The sequence below is a fragment of the Plasmopara halstedii genome (genome assembly GCF_900000015.1).
Source record: "Plasmopara halstedii genome assembly, contig: Scaffold_208, whole genome shotgun sequence".
NCBI classification, from domain to species: domain Eukaryota; phylum Oomycota; class Peronosporomycetes; order Peronosporales; family Peronosporaceae; genus Plasmopara; species Plasmopara halstedii.
Genome location: NW_020187129.1, coordinates 791,930 through 815,252, shown reverse-complemented (window position 1 = coordinate 815,252; position 23,323 = coordinate 791,930). Strand labels below are relative to the sequence as shown.

The 23,323-nt window shown below is 45.2% G+C and overlaps 4 protein-coding genes across 4 annotated transcripts; 3 read left to right on the top strand and 1 right to left on the bottom strand.

The window, feature by feature from the left end:
- Positions 1 to 5,669: 5,669 nt before the first annotated feature.
- On the top strand, positions 5,670 to 8,216 carry PHALS_03148 (hypothetical protein; the record flags this gene model as incomplete). Its single annotated transcript, XM_024721835.1, has 3 exons — positions 5,670 to 6,077; positions 6,138 to 6,270; positions 6,376 to 8,216. 3 exons carry the CDS (start codon positions 5,670 to 5,672, stop codon positions 8,214 to 8,216), a joined length of 2,382 nt encoding a protein of 793 aa, XP_024572972.1.
- Positions 8,217 to 8,284: 68 nt separating this feature from the next.
- On the bottom strand, positions 8,285 to 10,486 carry PHALS_03147 (myotubularin-related protein 2-like; the record flags this gene model as incomplete). The annotated part of the gene is made up of 1 exon (XM_024721834.1): positions 8,285 to 10,486. One exon carries the CDS (start codon positions 10,484 to 10,486, stop codon positions 8,285 to 8,287), a length of 2,202 nt encoding a protein of 733 aa, XP_024572971.1.
- A 280-nt stretch (positions 10,487 to 10,766) lies between these two features.
- Positions 10,767 to 11,774, top strand: PHALS_03146 (short-chain dehydrogenase reductase sdr; the record flags this gene model as incomplete). The annotated part of the gene is made up of 4 exons (XM_024721833.1): positions 10,767 to 11,249; positions 11,309 to 11,467; positions 11,534 to 11,660; positions 11,728 to 11,774. 4 exons carry the CDS (start codon positions 10,767 to 10,769, stop codon positions 11,772 to 11,774), a joined length of 816 nt encoding a protein of 271 aa, XP_024572970.1.
- A 181-nt stretch (positions 11,775 to 11,955) lies between these two features.
- Positions 11,956 to 14,970, top strand: PHALS_03145 (ferroportin family; the record flags this gene model as incomplete). Its single annotated transcript, XM_024721832.1, has 6 exons — positions 11,956 to 13,557; positions 13,627 to 13,727; positions 13,809 to 13,975; positions 14,031 to 14,080; positions 14,146 to 14,556; positions 14,620 to 14,970. The coding sequence occupies 6 exons, from the start codon at positions 11,956 to 11,958 to the stop codon at positions 14,968 to 14,970; spliced, it is 2,682 nt and encodes an 893-aa protein (XP_024572969.1).
- Positions 14,971 to 23,323: the final 8,353 nt, after the last annotated feature.

The window sequence follows — 23,323 nt, the reverse complement described above, 5'->3', positions numbered from 1 at the left end:
GACGGGAACGGGAAGAATGCCAAATAACGTCAACTCGGTTTACGTCCCCATCACTATTGATTACACCAAAATTCATGGCAGATACAAAAGGCCACATCAATTAAACGGCGGATAACTGAATAAGGTAATATTAAATTTAATGGCTGCTACGTCAGCAGCAGATCTAATGGCTGACAAGTGTTGTACATTTGACAAATAAAAAAGTCGAGACTGTAAAATAGGATAGATGACATTGATCAATGATTACACGCTGTAGTACAGATGCCTCCTGCTAAATCGACCACTACGGCTTTACAGATTGTACACGCTTAACTTGATAGCAAATGAATAGATCCGTCGCGACATAATGCAAAGGTAATAAATAAAAATAATGTATTACTGTCGAGAAAAAAGATCATTTAAAAATCATTAAGATAGTAAAATTTTAGGCGCTGTTGTGTAAATGTGTACTTAGCCCTTACATATCCGGTAAAATTGTATATATTACAGTACGGTACAATTGTACGAAATTTGCATTACACTAGGTGTGATTGCAAATTCTCATTAATATTGTTTCCATGAAGATTACGGAACTTCGAAAAGGAGCTGCGAGGCACACTTCAAAAATGTAAGTTGTTTTATGTGAAAGCAACAGTAAAGTATATTCTCAGTAGTGGAGCAGCTATCCACCAGGACCTGTGGATCAAATTTGTTTCTTGTTGAAGGAAACTCACGACGAATTGATGAGAGACTCACCAGCGTATCAAACTCGGATAGGGGAGTGTGTCATGAAATCGACTTCGTTCTTGAAACCAAATATCGCGTCAACAATAAAGATTCTTATTGAGAGAACAGCAATGCGTCATTTACGCTTTCTTCCATGCAAAGCATTAGTCAAATCAATGTAAGGGCAGATTTGCCCAATCTGCGCTGACATCGTGACAGAAAGACTTTTTACTTGCAAATGTGCGATACAAACTATACCAACACGGCACGACCCTTCGCCAATCGTCCTTAAAAATGTGTTGAGGGGCGGTGATGAGATGACAATCAAGAATGTAAAAGAAAGCGTCGTGCGTCCGCAATTCTTGCATAGTTTAGATCGTCCGTTTTAAAAAGATGTGCGATGATTCAGTCTGGCAAAAGAATGTGCATTACTACAATGTCGATGGACATGTACGCGTGGTCGCATTTAAGTTTGCCGGTTGGAAGGTGCTTAATATAACTCTCCTGCCAAGTACCTACTTATTGTAATGGAGTATTTCCTCTCCAATTCACGCATCATCTGCATGGCTCTAAGCCATTTGTGATATATATCTTTCACGCGTCATTGCGCATGGCGACACATCGCTCGGAATGGCACGATGGTAAATCGCATTTGCAAGATATACATTTGAGGAAACGTATAAGTCGAATCGTCTTAATAAAGAGATGGATGCGCTCTCACGCCGCTGAACATGATCTGTCGCATGTCACGATGATGAAGTCACCATTTGGTAATAAGATACGTACAGCATACGTGCTAGACGCAGCATCGGACGCGTTGCGGTAGCAAAAATCCAGGAGGTCAAAAGTTGCTCTATAGAAGTGCGCAATTTAATGCTGCATCGCTATGCCTTATCCTTGTGATTGATGCACCGCAGCAGTGACACGCATAATAATCAGTCTTCGCGGCCATCTTGGCGGACATCCATGAAGAGGATATATATACAGTTCGGTGAGCGCTATGTATTGGTAACATGTCGCTTGGCAAATGTGTGCGCACGTCAACACGTTGAGCCCTCGCCTAAACTCTACACCTTTGGTTCGCCTGCCGATTTCGGCTGACTGCTGGTGGTCCATTCTTTTCACAAGATGCGTCCATTGTGATTGGTGTTGTGGACTGTCTAAGTAAGATTGCTCATCACTCTGCTGTCAGCGATAATATGACAGGTGGGTATACAACCAAGCTGTTTCTTAAGAAAGAATTTACGCAAACATTCGAAGACGAAGCCAAGAGAGCAAGCTTCAGATCCGGCTCATCTCATTCTTAAGCACACGCCATGAATTTTGAAGAAGTCGACGTGCCGTAACAATCGAGAGAGTTCGCAAGAGTCAGCCGCACAAGATTAGGCCTATGCCTACATTCATCTTACGGTGGTCGCTCTTTACGAACTCATTTGTATTGAAAACACTCGTTATAGCGTGTCCCCATGACGTAAAGATTTCCATAGCGCGATAGTATCAACAATTTTGCAGGATGATAAACGTCGTGCTTTTGGAACTCATTTATCAGAAAGCTGCTCTACGTGCCAGGCGGGCATTTCCAACGTAATTTCTGCTTGCTTAAAGACAAACACGAGCATTAAAAAATCGCTTCATGAGCACTTGTGACCCCTCTCGTCACCAATCCACAAAAGATTGATTGTACCTAAAGTAGTAGCGGTCGGGTAAATCTGTACTCTCGATTATGACCGTGCCTTGGGTAGTGCACGCTAGCAAGAGTATTGCACTCAGTTTGCGCATTTGGCGGATAAGACACGTCGCTTATCCGCCTAAGCCAATTAGATGTTACCATCAAATCGAGCAGCAAAGAAAATAGATCGCATTAAACATCGATCACTCACATACTGAACAATGAAAGGATTTGGCCAAGACGCCCGATTCGTCCCCAGAATGGGGAGCCACGTGATTCCGTATGCAGTGGTGCATCAATTTGTGAGAATGCTCTATATGAATCGGGTGCCGCGTCTCTTGTAAAGAGATAGCTTTGATTTGTTGCGTCCACGGTAACAAACGCACACAGGTTGGTTCGTGCACTTCAGCCAGGAGCGGGACAGAGAGACTTTTGAGATGACAGAGCTACAGGCGCGTGAATATTCCAAGCCTTTATATATAGGTAAATTGTCAATTAATTTATACTAAATATACTTTTTACAATTTTTCGAAATAAACTTGTTTTCTTTTTGGCCACCCCACATAACTCGTTATCCGCAATAACACCAAGTATAGTGTAAAATTTGTACAGTTATTCTAATTTCGTAGGACTAAGTACGTGAGATCAGTGCTTGCCCCGTTATACCGCCTTAATATTTAGCCTCTAAAAGTACGACAGACACTAGGGACTCATAACCTATTTCTAATTCAGATTTAGTCTCTTTCAAGAAGCCTAAAGGCCAAGGGTGCGCTAAATCATAAGCAGTCATAGTACCAAAACAATCTAGCCGAAAAATAACTTCAAGTTCCCACGTATTTTGGGCTGAGGGCAACTCTTTAACTAATTCGTGTACTATTTACAGTGTCAGCGTACTTGCCGGCTACACAGACGTTCCATCCAAGAGTGTTCCACCCTTTGATCATCAAGCCAAGCAATTGAGATAAGTTCCAAGCGCAGTGGCTGCTCGTCCAGCGTTCACGTTTTCGCAATATATCATACAGACAAAATATATTTAAGCCCTAATGTGGTTCACATCTTGGCGGGAGAGCGACTATCAGAATACATGTTGTATAGTGGCGGAGAGGTCCGTGAGACACAAGTATGATAGCCTCACGTCATAGTAAACATTTAATTACTCGTTAAACTGGTAAAACCGATAATATTGTATTCGTTTGATTTGACTTGAGTTTACGTATATGCAACTTTTAAATAAAAAGCGAGCAAAAATGTATGAATTTGCTTGAGGCTCTCGGGCCCTTCCCGGATGAATTGGGAAACGAATGCGTGCGAGGCACACAACGAACCATTTCATATCCATTCGACCAACTCTCGTTACATGGTATTGATTATAGTTCTCGTCGGCCAATCAGTAGGCTTGTGTTTCAATTTAAGTTGTAATAAGTGCCTGCGATGCACGTCACTAATGAATACAGATTTGGTTTACTAGTAAGAACTCAGGTCATCTGTATATGAATTGGCGCGTGTAGCGTGTCTGCACCTGTCGCATCCGATACCACTTAGTAGTCCGTCCACACGACAACCATGAGTGGCCGGCCTTCAACTTGACTCAGCTTATTCGTAAAAACCTCAACCGAATATGAGTGGAAGAACATTGATTGGATGATCTCTTTAGCTGGTTATCTTGCGGTGAAGTCGCCTCTTTGCAATAGCGACAAAAATGTGCAGTCTTTTGCTGACCAATCGTTCGTGATTATGGAATTCGCATCTGAACGCGTAAAGTGCCTCAAACTCAGGTGAGTCATCGTCAAGACGATACGACACCATGTCGACGCTAATTGGAGAGCTCAACGAAGCGATTTCCGCACGTGACAAGGATAAGCAAAAGATATATAATCTGTCAGAAGGCAAAATCATGAGCCATTGACCTACTAGTATCCAACCGAGACCGATTCTTGGCCAATAGATTGATGACTTTGTATCGAATTTATAGTCGATCTGTAGTCATCTCAGAGCTTGTACCGCTTTTCTTAGTGCAAGACGGTATCATCGATCTCAGTGCAATTGCCTAGAGACGGCAACATATGATCTCATGTGTTATTAGTTGTTGCGTGACGAAACTTATAAATTATTTGTTCTGCGTCAGCGAGGGCACAACTGTATCGATCACACATCAAATTTCTGGAATGGCACTTTGCGTTTGCATCAAACAAAATTTACAGCGCCCAACAAGCTCGTAAAAAGAAGCTAAAATCTTGTTCAGCGTCAGAGTCACGCAATTCACATCCCAGATTGCGCGCCTGCATTCTAATTCTCCTCACAAGCGCAAATTTTGTGTTGTTCGAAGATTTTTTTTATCTCTCGCGATAGTCGTGCACTTACATCAGTTACCGATGCTTAGCGCCGTGCTCATATTTGGAATTCCGTCGCACCTTTATTTAACAGCTAGCACTGGACACGCTGTTGACCCGAAATAGAGACATACGCATTGGTGGGGCATCAATGCCTTACCGCTTTCAATTCTTTTAGCGTGCATGACGCCCATCACCGGTTAAGTGTTTTGCAATTTGAGACAATTGATAATATCGACAGAAGTCTGCTGGATTGCGGAGAAATTTTGTTTGGTTGAGTCTTCTGGATAGTATTTCAGTCGTTGATGTTGTTGAGGAACGAGTGATGACAAATCGTCAGCAGGTGGCAGGACACTCGGTAATTGGAAATTGCAACATCTAGAGAAATACTATTTGTACACTGTAGATCTCAGTGCCCGGTAGTGGTGCCGGATCTGAGCCCCCAAAAGATTGCGTTTATCTGGGCTACGACTCCCCACAAACACCATCAGCGTAATAAAGTAAGTACCCGAATGTCGTGAGCTTTTACTTTACGCACTTGATACCATTGTGATAAATTTATAATATACAATTGCGCATGGTGCATGCGGTTACCTCATTCAGGCAAAATACGAAGTGAGTCAATTCAGTGAGCTAAATTTACGTCATCTATTTTGAGGAGAAGACTTTGAATACCATACTCACCCGATTTGCCTAAAGCGAATTTTCTTCAAAATCCGCGCACATGCAAATATTACTTGACCTAGATGGTACGTTCTTGCTAAATTATTGATCATTCCACACAATAGTTGCAAGAATGTTGGCAATACAAATTTTCTTAAAAAATGTTCTAGCCGCTGAGTTCTATAAATTACGTACAAGTACGTTCAAAATAGAGCAGCACTTTTAAACAAATCTGATTGGTTATAAAAGTCTTAAAATGTCTTATATCGGTGCGTATAGTCCAAACAGGCGCGTGGGGTATAATGCCAGCGCTCGAAGTGTTCGGGCGTCGCAGTCGTGTGGTCGGCAGCGATGATTTGTATTGCCCTGCTCTCTTTCTATTTCTCTATCAGCTACCACTATCAACGGTCTGTATTCTCTATGCAAGTCTATGGCGAAGCTGTTCAAGCACTTCGTTCGACGCTAATGGACTGCCATTTTGGTACATGCTTGGCGCGATGCCGCTTTTCTTTTTTCGTGGCTGCATCTACCTTATGATCATGCAAGTCTCTGCGAAAGGAACCATCGTAGATCACGAACGTCGCGTACTTATGCCCAAGATGTTGCGGGTTCACGTACTGTGGTCACTTGTTCTTCTCAGCTACGGTATTCTTGGTATCTACTGCTGGTACTACCGTGACATTTGTCACCGTGATGCTCGATTTGTATTGGTATGATTTTTTTTTGCTTGACGGATTGTCATTCCTCGTGATAACAAGTTCATTGATTAGGCAATTGGTGCGTTTTTAGTCGCCGAAGTGAGTTTTACGTTTGCTCTTGGCATTTGCATCTTTAGTAATGCACAACTTCAAGAAGCGATCTCCTTTGAGAAACCTCCTGGTGGTATTCCCAACAATCCTTATGGTAACACTTTTATATCTGAACGTCAATCTTTATTAGACGGTACGTTGCGGCCGTATAGGCCGAAAAAGAATATCAAAACTGACAAGAGATTGCTTTTTTCTGTAGAAATTGATCGAGAGGTCCCAAACTCGGACGTGTATGTACCACATAGCCAACGATTGTGGAAACAACGTTGTACTCGATGCTGCATGTGTATCCGTTGCTTCACGTGCAATTTGTTTGGTGGTGCCGGCACGCGTCACGACAGCATGTCAGTTGTTGCTAAAGTCTTTTCTCGACTCTTTTATGGCAGTCCTGACCTTGTAATCTCGGATATTGTTGCTGGATTTATACTACTGGCCGCTGTACAAGCGCATGAAGAACGTCATGAAGTGATTGCTACGTCACCTCATCGAGAAGGAGACGAAGAAGAAGAAGCAACGCTTGCAAACCTCCGTGCGAAGATCCGTGCCAGTACTGGCAGCAAGCGGAGTCTTGGAATTGATAACTCATCAATTACAGAGGTCATTGATTCTGAAAGTCCATCGCTGACTTTTCCAGAAAATGCAAACGAATGCCATGAAATTTCAATTCCAATTTCATCACTAGACGACAAAGACGCGCGGTTTGAGCACTCAAAACGCGCATTTTATTATCATCCGTCTGATCCGGATCTAAACGACGTGGAATTGACGGAAAAACTTGAGGAATTGGCTCACTTTTCGAAATATGCCATTGGAATCTACGGGTGGATGCTTTACGTTTGGTCACATCCATGGAGTGGTACGATCAGTCTCGCCTTTTCGTGCTTACGGCGTAATCGGACGTATGTACATGGTGATAATTGGTTTCACTTGGGCCAGACAGCCATGCAGCTGGAAACAAAGATTCGAAGCGACGATATTGTGTACGCGAGCTTTCGTAACTCTGTGTATCAGCCAGCGTTTGCCGTCATGTTGGATCATGACCGTCAGGAGGTTGTGCTTGCAATTCGTGGCACATTGTCGCTTGAAGATTGTTTGACTGACGCTATTGCGTACGGCATGTCAATGGACGACGTGGCTAATCGGTGGAGCTGCGACGGAGCGGGTGAGTTCGCGCATCAAGGGTTTCTCACGTGTGCCGAGTCCATTTATATCGAGCTCAATCGTCTTGGTATCTTGGAAATGCTTTTTGATGACAAGTCGATGGCGGCTATTGCGACGCACAGCGTAAATGTATGTGAACGTGGTGCGTACCGTGACTATGGCCTCGTTCTCACTGGTCACTCACTTGGAGCTGGAACTGCGTGTCTATTATCCGTCATGCTGCGACCCAAGTACCCGCGACTTCGATGTTTTGCGTACAGTCCTCCCGGGTGCACCATGTCGCCATCTTTAGCGTCCCGATGCGCGGAGTTTACGTATTCCGTCGTTGTAGGCGACGACATTATTGCCCGCTCATCTTTGACATCGGCTGAGGCATTGCGAGACCAAGTCTTAGATCTTATTGGACGGAGCAAAGTAAACAAGGCGGTAATATTGCGCCAAGTGATTGCGTGGCGTACACCTGATGAGTTGTTGCATCAAAGTTCGGACGAACATTCGGCTTTTGACGACAACGGTGACAGTAGAAAGCCGTCGCCTTTTATCGCGCACTTGTCAAACTATCGAACGATGTTGCAAAGAATTCAAGAATCTGAACCGATTCACGAGTTGACACTCCCAGGTCGTGTAGTTCATTTAAAGCGTGTGGTACGCGCAAAAAGCGCAGCTGGTTGCTGGGTCTGCTGTCGTCCAGGAGGAGGCGGCATGTGCTGCACGGCCCGTACGAACTATCGCTTTGCGTGGGCTGCAGAAGGACAGTTTAGCAAGATCCGGATTGGTCGGACAATGCTAGACGACCACTTTCCAGATAAAGTGCATTACGTGCTCCAAGACTGTGTCAAGCGTATGCGCAAGAATGAGCACGAGAACGAACGTTTGTAGGAAGCTTAAGTTTTGCGATTCACGGTGAGGATGGTGGTGCTTGTTGCTACGTGGCTACTTAGCGTTCTCTAGCGTGGCGTGCGACCACATACAACGCATTGCAGGACGTCTGCCATATTTGTCTTGGTACAGAGGCTACACGTCCATGTGGAGAGAGGCTGGACAGGTGCTGATGGAGGGAGAGTGGTGGGTTGATCAGCGTGCACGCTTTCTTTGCTACAATTTGAGTAGGACGACCCATTTGAATTGTGCCGGTACGCAGTTTGATCGGGTTCAGCAGTGGGTGCATACAATGGTGGGTAGGACATCGGTGCTGGTCGTAGAGGGGACGGCTCGGACGTTGCAACGCGAAGAGCATCTTCTAGTTCGCGAATTCGACGTAGCGCAGCAGTCATGGCGTTCTCTAGATCTTCTTGTGCATGACTCGACGGCACATTGTCATCTCCGAGATCGTTTGTAGCGTACGTTGGTGGCGTCGGATTACCTGGAGGTGTAGATGGGAATGGAGCGCCGCGGAAATAGTACGACGTCCATAGCGCGACTTGACGAAGTAGGGTGGGTGGATCTGGCAGCAGTGCGTCCGTACTACTGCCACGGTAAAATGGATTTACGAATCGGTCACTTTGAAGTAAATACGTATATAACGAAGGCGTTCGCTCGCGTACTCTCCATGCCATCCGTTCTCGCTCACAATCACCCAAAAACGTGCCGTATCTGCCCGAGAAAAGCGCGTCAGCCATTGCTTCAAGCATCCGCTCATTAAACTCAAAGTACGTGGGATATAGACGTAAAAGCTGCCAGACACAGTCTAAGAACTGCAAGAAAATAGGTGCTTGTTGATCATCGTCATCTTCGGATTTCCCGGGAGCGACCCGTTCCTGAAACTTATGGCCTGCACGTACCCACTCTTTCTCAATCACCTCGAGAAATCCTCTTCGCGATCGATAATGCGCATCCACGAGGAGCTGAGCCAGCGCACAGAGCTGAGCTGTTCGGTCCCAGCCGTCGCTACAATGTACGACGACAGTTGTGGCTTGACTGTCCAATGCACGTGCGACTTGCAACGCGCCACTTAAGACCCGTCGTACATGTAGCAACCACTTTGTATCTTCGACGCGAGTCCCCCAAGCAAGATCTGTCGGCTCTGTTATGGTACTTGAGGCCTCAAAACCGCCTAATGTACGAACAGCCTCCATACTCTCCCGCATCGCATGGATATTTCCAATGTTCAAAAACGTTACGCGGGCATGTGCGAGGTTCCCTCGCTCTGTGCCACCTCCTGTCAAGTTATTTACTCTTGCATTAAGCTCTGGTCGACAATCTGCGATCCAAATCCGACGCGTGTTTGGATTTCCAGTCGGACTAGACGCACGTGCAATGTGAAGCAAATACTGTTCGTCCGACTGGTTCTGTGCGTGCAAAATGCCACGTTTTGGCTGAGCACATCGCCATAATGCAGCACCATTCTGTGCATGTACGTAGCTACAGATTGGAAGTCGTCCTTTAGATCGAAAGGATGCTACAGCGCCGACTTCTGTGTCAGTGGCTGCTGTTGGTACGACCAATTCTTGAGGATACGTCGGACACATTACAAAGGATGCGTTTAAGTTGGTCACTCGGTAGGCACTTGACCCATTTCTCAAAGTGATGCCCATTCGAGCAAAATCGTCGTCTAAATTATAGAGTGCATGACCATGTAGACTATCTTTTGGAAATGTTGACATAAACGCAAATAACCGCAATGGTGACTCTACAAACGCGTACCGATTGATTGCTGGTAACAATCGTGTCACATCACCACCAAGTGTCCAAGCGCGTAAATCTTTAAACTTGATGACAAGACGGGTGGGGGTCGCACCAGTGTACGCATTCATGGTCGAAACGGTTGCTTGGGGGTATGAAAGTTTGGCAACAGCTGCGCGTGGCATACCTTGAAGAGCAGTATCGAGGAGTCGATGGAAGTTACCATTGCCACGTAAAGACGCACTTTGAGGCTCGAAACGAAGCCGAAATGTCGTGATGTAAAGTGTTCCAGGGAGAACTGGAAGTGTCAGTGTTTCGGGGAACACAAAGGAACAAGGGACAGAGTGTTGGACAGTTTCGTCGGGTAGTAAGTGAAGATTATTTAAGCTGGACACATTAGAGTGGACTGGCGATATGTCAAATGACGACGACGATGAAGACGATGGAGAGACGGACGGCATATCCGACAAGACGCTTGAAGACGACGCTACGAGTGCGGGAGATTTTGACTTGGGCGCTAGTGCCATAACGCGAGCTAATCGAGCGTGGTGCGAGCAGTGGCCATTTGAAGTTGTAGCTGCGGACGTACAACGCGCTCCTGTGTGTGTCGTGGCGGAGCATGTGCTCATATTGCGTAGCTTCAAGAAATTGATCGAGATATGGAAGGGTTACTCTTTATATGTACGAACGGTATACTTGTATACCAGTTGACCTATTTTAAAATGCACATAATATTGGATATATATTCTTGCAATAATTTAAAGGAATAATGTTATACCTCTCCAAGCTATTAGCGCATAGAGCACCATGCTACTCCAAGGCAAGCGCGCTTTAGTCGTTGGACTTATGAACAAGCACTCACTCGCTGTAAGCGTCGCACAATCGCTTCTTAGCAATGGTGCAAGCGTTGTCGTATCATCCAAGATACCGTTAAGCGAAAGTCAAGCAAAGAGCTGCGGCTTTCAGATTCCAGATTCTTCTTGTGCATCCTTAAATTTCGAATCATGCGACGTTGAGAATGACGAGAGCATTGATCAGCTTATGCAACGCTGTGGAAAGATATTTAATGGTGTATTGGACATTTTGATTCATTCCGTAGCATTCGCTCCTCGCGAAGCCTTTAACAAGGGATTGTTGGGTACCTCAAGGGCTACATGGACACAGGCTCTTGATGTCAGCTCTTATAGTCTGGTGGCCCTTACCAGAGCGGCGAAACCACTTATGATCTTTGGGCGAGAAGAGAAACGGAATTGCAGTGTGTTGGCGCTGACATATGCGGGCTCGACAAAGGTGACAGAGTATTAGGAGATAGTAATTATAAGAGCTAATTATTGTTGGCTTTGGAGCAGGTGGTGCCGAATTACAACGTAATGGGGCCAGCAAAGGCTGCATTGGAGGCAACTGCACGACAGTTGGCATACGAGCTTGGACCGGATGGAATCCGCGTCAACTGTCTTAGCCCTGGACCAATAAATACTGTGTCGGCACGTGGCATTCCCGGTATCTCTGTGAGTTTACTAGATTTTTGAATAACTATCGCAGCACTATACATTATCTATAATCTACCGTTGTAGAAAATGAGAACATATGCCGAGACTCATGCACCTTTGCGTCGCAACAGCTCAAATAGCGATGTTGGATCTGTTGCTGCGTTTCTATCGAGTGACCTTGCTGCGGCCGTATCGGGACAAACAATCTTCGGTACGTTAGCTATTTCCTGAAATCGCAAGACCCTATAGCTGACTGATGTGGGTATTTTTTTATACAGTTGACGGTGGATTAAGTGCAATGGCTCCTTACGTTAGAGAAGAATAATGCACACTACTAAAGAGATACTTGAAGCTTGGTAGAACACTCATTATATTCGACATATTACAAATTTGCTTGTGTACCTCCGTAAATATCAATATTAGCCTGACATGTTTACTTTTTTTCTAATAATAATCAATTTGGTACTTCTAGTCTCGACAATAACAATTACCACGTTCTTTCACGAATGAAATTAGTTGCCGTGCCGATCTGTCTCGTATTAGGCTTCATCAGTGCCTTGTTTGCACTGGATAGCGCATTATGCATCAAAGGCTGTCAAAGTGTTTGCATCATGTCCGTACCTGCTAATATGGTGTCACTCATTCTCAGCTCTGCTACACTTGTGCCTGTTGCCACTTGTCTAATTTCTGCGTGGTTGAACGCACGTGATCAAAGTCATAACGAACATAAGTATCTTTTTAAAGATAATACAAGAAAACGTCAAGTGGTGACGTATTTATATGCTAGTCATCTACTTTCGTCTTGGGGAGATCGAATGTGGGCATTCGCGGTGCCTATCGTGCTTATGGATATCTTTGTTGACACACTTCTACCCAGCGCAGTCTTTTCATTAGCCACGAACGTTGTTTGTATCCTTACAATTCCAATGGTAGGACACTATTTGGATAAATGGAACCGTTGGACCATTGTGAAGTATGCTATCGTTCTCGAAAACGTGATGGTTGTGTTTAATGCCATCATTTTAGGTTTAATCTTGTATTTCACAAATGCAGATGGCGTGCACAGGCCGGAGTGGACGTGGACTTTAGCAATGATGTTTTTAGGTACTTTAATATGTGGAAGTTTGGGTCAAGTGCTAAACGACGTACAAACTTTATGTATTGAACGTGATTGGGTCGTTGTGATTGCGGGACCCAACAATTCAACTGCTCTTGCAAATTTAAATACGTTCATGCGTCGTATTGATTTAAGCTGTAGCATTCTTGGACCGATGGCGTTTGGATTAATTGTGGATTTCGCAGGTGGCGATCCAACTACTCGTGCGATGGTTGGAGCTGCAGTCGTGGGACTTTGGAATATAATCTCCACTCCGTTAGAGTATTGTATGACACACGATATCTACCATCTCGTACCAGCACTCGCTGTTCGTGCATCTATTAATGAAAATATGAGTAAGGAGCAAACCGATTCGACGAGAACTCGATACTTAAGCTTGTGGTCCAACTTTGTGAAGCACCCTGTCTTTCTCATCAGTTTTTCGTATTGTGCTCTATACATGACAATCTTAAGTGGTGGTGCATTGAATACTGCCTACCTTAAGTGGCGTGGCGTGTCTAATTCACTCTTAGGTATAAGTCGTGGTGCTGGGGCCATCACTGGACTTGTGGGCACGATAATCTTTTCCTATTTACAAACTCATTTCAAACGAGTACAACACATTGCTATTCTGAGTGTATGGCTCTTTTGGTTGTGCTTAACTCCAATTCCACTGATTTTTATTCTCGCGAAGGAATCTATTACGTCTGACTATGTGATGCTCATTTGCGTGGTAATTTCACGTGCTTGGCTTTGGTGCACCGATTTGGCAGAGACTCAAATTATGCAAGAGTGGATTGCACCAGACCAGCGAGGAGCGATCAACGCAATGCAGACAGCATTGAGTCAATTTTTTTATATTCTCATTCAGTTCTCAGGCATCATTTTTCATGATCCACATCAATTTGAAGCTTTAGTCTTTTTCTCACTGACTGCTGTACTTGCTTCAGCTCTGGGCTTTACCTACTGGGGGGTCAAGTATGGCCGATTCGACAATAATAGCTTTACAACGGTATTATCTTCGTAGAATTTTATTTATTTGATAGAACTAAATCTTGATCCATCAAAATCAGTTGGATAGTTAAATCAAATGCGTCGTTCCGCTCGTCTCGCGTCGCATTGCATCAAATCTGAGAGAACCACCTTCACTTCACACACTGCGAAATCGAATGTCATCTCAACGTCAGTAGTACCAACTTCCTTGTCGAAGTCGCATGTAAAGATGGAGAGATCCGAATGCAATGACTGGGCTTCACTATGTAGCACTCAAGAGCTTTCGTGTGCACTTACACTAGAATCAGGTCAAGTTTTCTCTTGGCGAAGGCATACACAAGAGATGAAGTCGTGGAAGGGAGTCATTGGGCGTCGAGTGTTTGCACTACGGGAATATCAGGGAATGGTTCAGTTTCGATGTCTTTATCCATTAAAATGTGGGTATAATACTCGTAAGATTAAAACAAGTTCTAATGTCTTGCTTTTGTGAAGTATCGTACCAAGAAGGATATGATGAACTATCCTATTACTTTCGGCTGGATGTTTGTAGATACTTTAGATCGTAACTTGACAAAGATTCTAATTTTGTGGCTGTAATGGGATGTAGATGTCAGCTGATTTACTCTACGAGCGCTGGACCGAAACAAAAGACCAAATGTCTGACATCATAAAGAGATTACGAGGCTTGAGGATTGTGCGACAGGACCCTGTCGAGTGTTTATTCTCCTTCATTTGCTCTTCGAACAACAATATCGCACGAATTCAAGGAATGGTGGACAAGCTTAAAGCAACGTACGGAGATTTGATTTATAACACAGAGAACAGTGTGGAAAATGACAAGAACAAGTTGTTTTATGCTTTCCCATCGGTTGAAACTCTTGCGAGAAAATGTGACGAGGAAACATTGCGAGCTTTGGGTTTTGGTTATCGTGCGGCTTTCATTGTTAAAACTGCGAAACAGCTTCAGAAACTTGGAGGGGCTTCGTATCTTAATAGCATTCGAGATGACAAGACTGGTGTGAGTTTTAAATCAAGTATTCAAACCAGTATGTCTGACGAAGAGAATTCCACTTTATACCAGGCATATCAAGAAAAACTGATGGTGTTCACTGGCGTTGGACGTAAAGTCGCCGACTGCGTTGCGCTCTTTTCCTTGGAGAAGCTGGAGGCAATTCCTGTTGATACACACGTGTGGCAAATTGCATGTCGTGAACTAGATCCGACTTTAAATGATCGGAAAAGTATCACACCGAGTGTCTACCGCTTAGTGGGTGACTTGTTTCGGGCTCGTTTTGCCCCTCAAGCTGGCTGGGCCCATAGCGTACTGTTTGCTGGTGATCTCTCAGCTTTTAAGCTTAAAACTTCAGATGAGAGAAATCAAATGGAAAAGAAGCGGAAAAGCACAAAGAGGAAATTGAGTAGTAAGCGCTAACTGATCTTCCTCCCACTAATATAACCGCGATCAAGACGACGACACTAAAGTTGATACCTTTTCAGTTGACGATACCAAGTATGAAAGTAATGGATGGCTACGACATGACACTCATTGATTGGCTTTGGTGAGTCAGTCGCCGTACAATATTCAGTGCAATTAGTTTGCGAATTAATGGCCGATCACTTCACTTCGCTGTTTGTTATCTATTGTTTAAGCGAAATAGATCAGTTCATAGTAGCGGAATCGGAGTTGAGAACCAACTCGCTGACGTGGTAGCTCGTGCTTCAGAAAGCCGTTGAACGAGAATGTCGTTGGCTTCTCAGTCTGAAGTATTTGATTAAGAAACATACGCGCTCGTCTAAGTGATTCGTGTGTAACACCTGCGGGGATGTCCCGCAAATGTAAGACCACTGTAGATTTGCACCTATGAAACGAAAGGAAGTGGCTTGGCCAGATACTCGTACAAATATAGAGCGATGGCACCACCGCTGACCAACGTCGGGATGACTCATCAAGGTTGAAATAAGTGTACTATGATTCTGAATTATCCGGAACGATCGATCCACGTCAATTGTAACGCCTCAGTTGTTGCCATAGACTGCGCTTTAAGCACATGCCGATCGACATATATGCCTCATCACGCTTGAAACTCGTCAGCGGCAAAATTAACTGCCGAGTTCATGAAAAGGATGACTTGCAGTGAAGTGTTTCTTCATCAACTTAAGAGTGCACATGCATGATCCTGAAACATTGGAACTATGTTCGTTGCGCTTGGCAAAGTTATCGTCACATAATGCCACAATGATTATTCTTTTTTGCGAAGCACATCTTAGAGATGAGGTGAGAACAGGATCCTTAACGTGGCGGCGAATGCTTTCTCGCGTCGCCCTTACCATGAATGGTATCGAGTCACAGTAGCGACGTCACAAATTGATGAAGTGATACGTTTAGCGTACGGGTCAGTCGCAACATTTGCTGCGTTCACTATAGAATTGGGAATGCCGTGTGAGCGACCACAGAGTTCGCGAGAGCGTTGTAGATTAATCCATACGTCGCAGAGCGACAAATACGAAGAAAACCGCCGACGCGCCTTGAGTCTGGAAAACCCAAACCAAAGATGGCGTTCCACGCGCACGTCCATCCTTTTGTGGCTCTACTTTTGGTTGTGCAGCGAGGGATATTTCCGGTGCCGCTGCACCCATCAGGAATTCAAATTTCGGATGCCACTAATTGAAGATTCAATTCCACAATTTCTTTGCTATTCTTTATCCTAAGATTAGCTGTTTAGCGCTGCCCGGATGAGACTAAACGTGAAGTGGTTCCTCACGTTGGGAGTTTTAAGCTCAACGTCCTGCAAGAAGCACATCATTTTTCTTTGGGTTGCCATTCCCATGAAAAATATTGCTCATCAAGCGATCTGTCCTGACTGCTTGATCAGTGTAAGCGGTTAAGCATTGTTTCCACTCATTGAGTATGCGCTACAAAAGCAGTATTTATCCCGGAAGTCTAACCTCATTTTTCATAGATGTCGTGATAAACCCTTGACGCCACCTCAATGTGGTCTTAGACTAGCCGATGAACGTGAAGAGTGACTCGTAATCAAGAGTTAATATTCTAGGCACTGACGTTATGAAGGATGAGTTATTGTTGTTATGGTGCGACAGTCCTAGGTCAGCACTACCACGTGACGGGCTTACAGGGGTTGGCGATCAGAATCAACTTGTGAAATCATCCAGATACTTTTTGTGACTTGATGTGTAATTTTATCTCAATGAGATTGTGTGTCGCGCGCATGGCGCGCAGCGCTTGACTGTAAATCAGGACGTATAGCAGCAAGAGCTGATGCAAGATACAGGCAAAATACACATAATACTGTGTGGATGAAAAGGGTTTATTAAATACAATTTATTTATTAACACATGCAGTGTCTACGATCTATGATATCCTATAGTGATTTTATTCACTATTGCGCTCTACGTAGCCGAACTGAAGCCTTACCATGACCCCGCTCTAACGAGCCAAGTATATAGCTCATATGCAGGCGAATTTCATCCTTGTAATTAAGCTACCGTGTGCCCAAAAGCAGCGATGTGGCTCTGAGCCTTTAGAGGACCCTCAAGTCACGCGATACGATGGTGAAACTCAAAAAGCGAATTTGACTGATCATATCCTTGGAAAGTCGACGTGCCGCCACAAGCGAGAAAGCTTACGAGAGCCAGCCGCGAGGTGATGAACCGCTGCGAGCGAGGTTATTAGCTAACGTAGCGCGTTTGATGAGCCGATGAGTGCACCAGGACTGTTACCAGAACATGATTGAGTGAGTTGGCATCCTCAATCGGATACTCATGGAGCTTTGACGTCCATCTTTGGCAAGACTACCCTGGCACGTTGCAATTTACGACCTGACGCACTCTCAATTATAATCTTCTCCGGAGAAGCGAAAGAATGCTCGTTGCAGTACGCTTCCACTAGTCTTCGAGGAGCAACCTACTTGGAAGCTTGACGAGATTCATGGGCACCCGCTGCAAATTTTGTTATACCGTCAGATAAAGTCGCGTATGGCTGATTGATTTGGGCGGGACATGGCTCATGATAGACTCAAAAGTGTATGTATATTAATTACACGACGGTCGCACCTACGAACGTGCACCTTGCGGACGATGGCGTGTGTTAGGCCGTCGCCACAGGGAGCATAGAGATGTTGGTATCGAGAATCCGCGGGAGAGAAAGGGTGGCATTCGACTCTATGGCTTTGAAAAAGCTTTTCGCAAAATCTTCTTCGTTGGACGGTCACCTTTGAGCGCGATCGTCGTTTTGCTGAAGCAAAATATACTCGCAAGAATTTACTGTCAAGCTCATCATGACGACCCACAACGCTGGCGAAGAAATGATTTTGTAAGCTTGTCGTGACACCACGGAAATACTTCGACTTGTCCATCTGTCATGGTGGGTGAGACGCCAGCACTAAAGAGTAGAACGGCATTGATGTCTGACATTTAATAAGAGATATGTGATGACTATGCGTGGAACTGACAGCTTTCTTGCAGCGGGGCTGCCGTAGCTCGTTGCTTAGAGGAAGCTAAGCTGAGGTCACCGGCCTTGGTTTTTTTAAAGAACGAGTACAAGTGTAGCGGATCGCAATTAACTACTTCTAAGTACTAAAGCTTTACCAAGGCAAACGAGCACTTCTGTTCTCATACGAGACTGTATTTAATTTTCTTAGTTGCGACAGCGCCGCCAATATATAAAACTTTAGCTTTTCCTGATTAATATAGTGATACCTGATTCATATAGCAAGACCTAAGTAATATAATTATATGCATTACTACTGGCAAACCTGCCACCTTAAGCTGGCTGAAAGTTCATGTAATATCGACAACATATGCAAATATTTGACAGCATTGGTAAATCTTTGATATAGCTGCTGTAGTTAATCTTCTATAGCCTTGGCTTTCATAAAATATGCCTGCGGACCGCTCTTCTCAGTGAATCATTCTAAAAATGAATTCTCAGCAGCACCTAAATTACATTTGTTTACATAGAATAGAGCTAATTAACATACATACACTCGAGCACAGCTTCGTTCCCCCTATCAAAAATACGTCTATCTTTGGCCCATGACTTGCTTTACTAGGTCAGGCTATGGCTTGTGGTATGTTGACCGAGTCATTTATTTTCATATCGCATGTGGCTTAAAGGAACTTACCAAACAGCGTTCCACGCCAACATTTTTTTAAACCGCACCTTAAGGCGTAAAAGAGCCCCCACCACCTTATCGAGTGTTAAGGCGTAAAAGAGCCCCACCACCTTATCGAGTGTTTATGTCGCATGGTGCATGGATATATTAGGTACTTGGCAAACTTAGCTACGGATATTTTATTTCATTAACAATAATGCGTCGAATATAGCTGGATGATGTACGTCAATATTAGTGAACATCAATTGAAGATTAAGGATAATCTCTCTTCGCAAGCGTCAATCTTTTAAAGCTGAGTTTTCTTTCAATACATATGCACGTGGTACTTGGATTCATATTCTCACCAGTCAGCTGTTCTATGTCCACTGTGACTTGACGTCTCCCGGGAGTGTCTGACGACAGATTTGACGTGGTAGCTCGATCTCTCATCTATCCTATTCGAAAGCGGAGGGATTCGGGGTAATTGATAACACCTACGTTACCTCGACGCTTCTTAGTATTAAAAATACACTTTTCATGTCTGGCTGATCTTTAGCGCGTTCATAGAACATCCATCCCCAGGACCCCCCTCGTGGATTGATGGTTGTGTTCTGCATTCAGTGCGACATATACCGCTACCCCAAAAAGGCAGGAGGACGCGGAAGGTCTCGGTTAGAGTCGTACATCAAAAAGAACATAAAATCCATAGTCAATTTCCGAAAATGGTCAGCTGGCACTATGACTATCCGTTTCTCAGCGCTTGAATATAAATCAGTGATTCACTCTTTCACTGACAGGTATAAAATTTAAGCCAAATGCATTCAGCCGGATTAGGTGTTGCCCCGTGATGTCTGCCGCTTGAACAACACCACTTGTTTACAAATTAACCGCAATCTATTGCCCACACCCACAATCTTATGATCACTGGTCGGCGTGCTGCTGCAGTTAGAGATTATCTCTGCCTACCTAATCCAGTAGAAAAGGTTTTTGATTTAAGCTCTCCAACAACTTGAAACTTGAGCGGTCTAGCTCTTCAAGCCGGTGGTGTTTCCACCGATGCAAGTAGCGGCCTTACTAGGAGTGTCTTAACAGTGAAATTTGTAGCTTTGGGCGACCGGTCACTTTTTACGGGGTTATCTGTATCCTTTTCAAGTCACCATATACTAATCCGGACCGAATACCGATATGATTCATCATCACGGGACTTCACAAGAAACTAATGAACCTTGTATAAGTCCAGGGCCTACAGTGTAATATGGACGTAAACCCTCACAGGAAACGTATTCTATTGCAAACAATGTTGGAGCATATTATCGTAAAAATTTGGTGCGAGTAGGTGACAGCAAGCTCGCTATCAAATTTGTGTCATTAATGAAATACTCTGATAAACCCGCAAGGCTCACGCACGTTGGAATTTTGTAAAAAATGATAAAAACTGTATAACTCAATTAAAATGAAAACCAGAACCTTTTGGGTATAATTCGGTGGACTTCTTGTAGGATGCCCGTAACACTCGTGTGCCGTTATATATGCAGGCATACTTAGGCATCAACAATTCAATACGCACCGAGTAATTATATTTAGTGTCTAAATTGATGATTGATCCGACTTGTAGAAGCTAGGACGACCCCGAACATTCGTTGGTGCCAGGGCTGGCTATTTGGGGCGTGGACAAACTTGAGCGCTTGTGGGTCGCAAGGAAGCAAAAGCACTATTTGCACGGGCATCGGACTGGGACGGTCAATGTTCTAGATATCAGAATATCCGAGTCGTCAAACACCAAGGTGTTTTGGACAAGAGACCCGAGCATGGCTCGCGGGCTGAACGTGGAGTGGCACGTTACCCACTGAGCGCTGCTCAAGAATTGGAGTATTCGCTGCATGCCAAGAGTGGCATGGTCGGACGAGGTCCGAGGCATCAAGGGCTAGGCTCTTGTGATACGCGTGTAGTGGCACGTAATTCACTGAGCACTGCTCACGATTCGAAGAAATTGCTGCATGCCAAGACTATCATGGTCGGACGAGGCCCGAGGCATCCTGGACAAGGCCCTTCTGATGCGCGTGGAGTAGCACGATATCCACTGGACGAAGACTGCTGAAATAACAGCTCTTCGTCGGATGTTGTTAATAACATCAAGGCTCCGATGGAGCAGAGAGTGGGGGTATGGAACGACGCTGAGCGCGTGTTATCACTGGTATAAACGAGACGTAAAACTTCTAGAGAGAGGAGACGGCGATGTTGTGTCAACCGTAGACTATATCGCACCCTTTTTAACAGTATAATGGAGGAGGAAGACGGCGACGTCACCCTTGAGGCTATTCGCGCGGTGGATGTTCTTCTTGAGCTGGAAGAAATGTTCCTCGAAGAGTTTGACGGTGCCTAAATGGCAGGTAATTCAGCCGATGTGGTCATTATACGAACGGGGCGATTATTTTGCCGTCGCTTCTGGATGAAGCTGTCCTGGAGGACACCAGGAGGATGCTGAACGCACGAAGTGGATCGTCAATCTTGAAAGATCCTTCGGATCCGTATTATCATTTGGCGAAGGGATTTCAAGACATCGTTTTCAAAATCCCGCCGTCAAACCTACCTCCTGACCGGGTGTACAATAACCTGGTTCCGGGAATCAAATACTGCGTAACACACCAATGGCCTCTGCCCAAGAGCAATATGACGTCATTGACGCCTTTTCTGTGCGGAGCACGACGCAGGAATGGTACGTGAGAATAAGTCTATCCAACACCCACGTTTGCGTTCGGAAGCCGAACGGCGAGTGGCGTATCGTTCACGCTTATATTAAGCTACGCTGCCACCATTTCGGCACAAACGCAAAATCTGTTCTCCAGAATAATATGGTGCAAAGTGCAGCGCACTCGACTTGGTCAATAGTTATTACCAGTTGCTCAGGAGAGCGAGTGGTATTCCGCTGATAGCGGTAAGCACTCCGAGCGGTATGCCCTGGGATACCCCAAGGGCTGTCAAATGCACCAGCAATATCTAATCGTCTTGTGACGCAACATTTTAGACCCCATCGGGCGTATGCACAGACATACTTCGACGATCTTCGTCCACAGTTTTGTGGAGCACGGGAGGACAATCGAGGTAAACCCACATCGTCCATTTGGAGCGGTGCTCGAGTGCATGCGCACGAATAAACTATATGCTAATACCGATAAGTGCATTTATGGCGCGGAAGAAATTACCTTTTTAGGGTGCTTCATTGGGAAGCATGGCCTTCGAGCGGATCCCGCTCAGGTCTAGGCCATTGTGGACTGGTCGGTTTCAAAGAACCAAAAGGACATGCGCAAGTGGCTTGGCCTCGCCAACTCCTTGCACAAGTATAGCGCAAGTTGTGCGGAAATGGCACGGCCATTTTCTAATCTCCTTAAAAATGATACACATAGTATTGGGACACCGAGCATCGGGACGCTCTTGATAGGAGGCAAATATAGCCTCTGTCATGTACCAAAAGTGGCGTTGCCACACCCCGATCGACGTCTGTGACGCTTCGGACTTTGCCATCGGCTGTGCCTTGCTGCAACAAACACCGAGTGACGATCGCGCTCGAATCTCGCCAGCTTAAGGCTGCGGAGAGGAACTACCCAGTCCACGACAAGGACTTACTTGCGATGAAAAATGCACTTGTCAAGTTCAGGGTGCACCTGCTGGGCTCAAAGTCGTTTGTGATCTACACAGATCATGCGTCACTTCACACTGTGACTCAGTCTCCTCACCGGCTAGGTGGCTATAATTCTTTGCAGAATAGAACATCTGGGTGAAGTAAGCCAGGATGCAGAATGCTTCGGCAGACGTGTTGTCACGGAGACCGGACTATGACCTTGATAATGTCACAACGGTGACGTCGTCAGTGGCGGATTTGATCCGCGCCACATATGCGGGTGACAGTGTGTGTAGCGCTGCTACATGCTCTCGGAAGCTAGGCGTTTGGAAACTCGGACAAGAAATTATCGGCGCAGTTGCGCGCACGATTACGCCGAAATTCATTGAGAAACGGGTTGCTGTATTATAGCACCGACCCAACGGATACGCCACGAATAGTGGTTCCACACGACGAGGATTTGAAATACCGTATCCTCTATGAGGCCCAAGACACACCACTTAGTGGCATCTCGGTCTTGAGAAGTCGTACGCTCGAAAAGTTGCCACTGTTGGTGATTAAAGCTGTACAATTAAACGAGCACATGTGTGCGCACGTGTGAGACGTGTTAGAGCGTGAAACCCTATCCAAATGCGGAGGCGCCGCTTGCCAGTTTACAGGTACACTTTGGGTATTGGCAGTCCATGAGTATGAATGTTGTGTTTGGCCCGCCGAAGGACTCGGCGGGCAACACGAGTTTGGTGGTCTTTGTGCAACCGTTTGAGCAAGATGGCCCATCTGGCGGCTCTGCCGGAGACCATCGACGGTGTGGGTACAGCGACACTGTTTTTCGATCACGTCTTTCGACAGCATTGACTCACGGAGTCAATCGTCTCTGATCGAGACCCGCGATTCATCATTGGAAAGTTTTGGTCTACACTCTTCAGGGTGCCGGTCACCAAGTTGACTATGCCAACAGCGGACTCCTCGCAGACCGGCGGTTAGACTGAGCGCATGAATAGCGTCGTCGAAGACATCCTTCGCAGCGTCTGCGCTGAGACTCTGAGGCGCTGAAG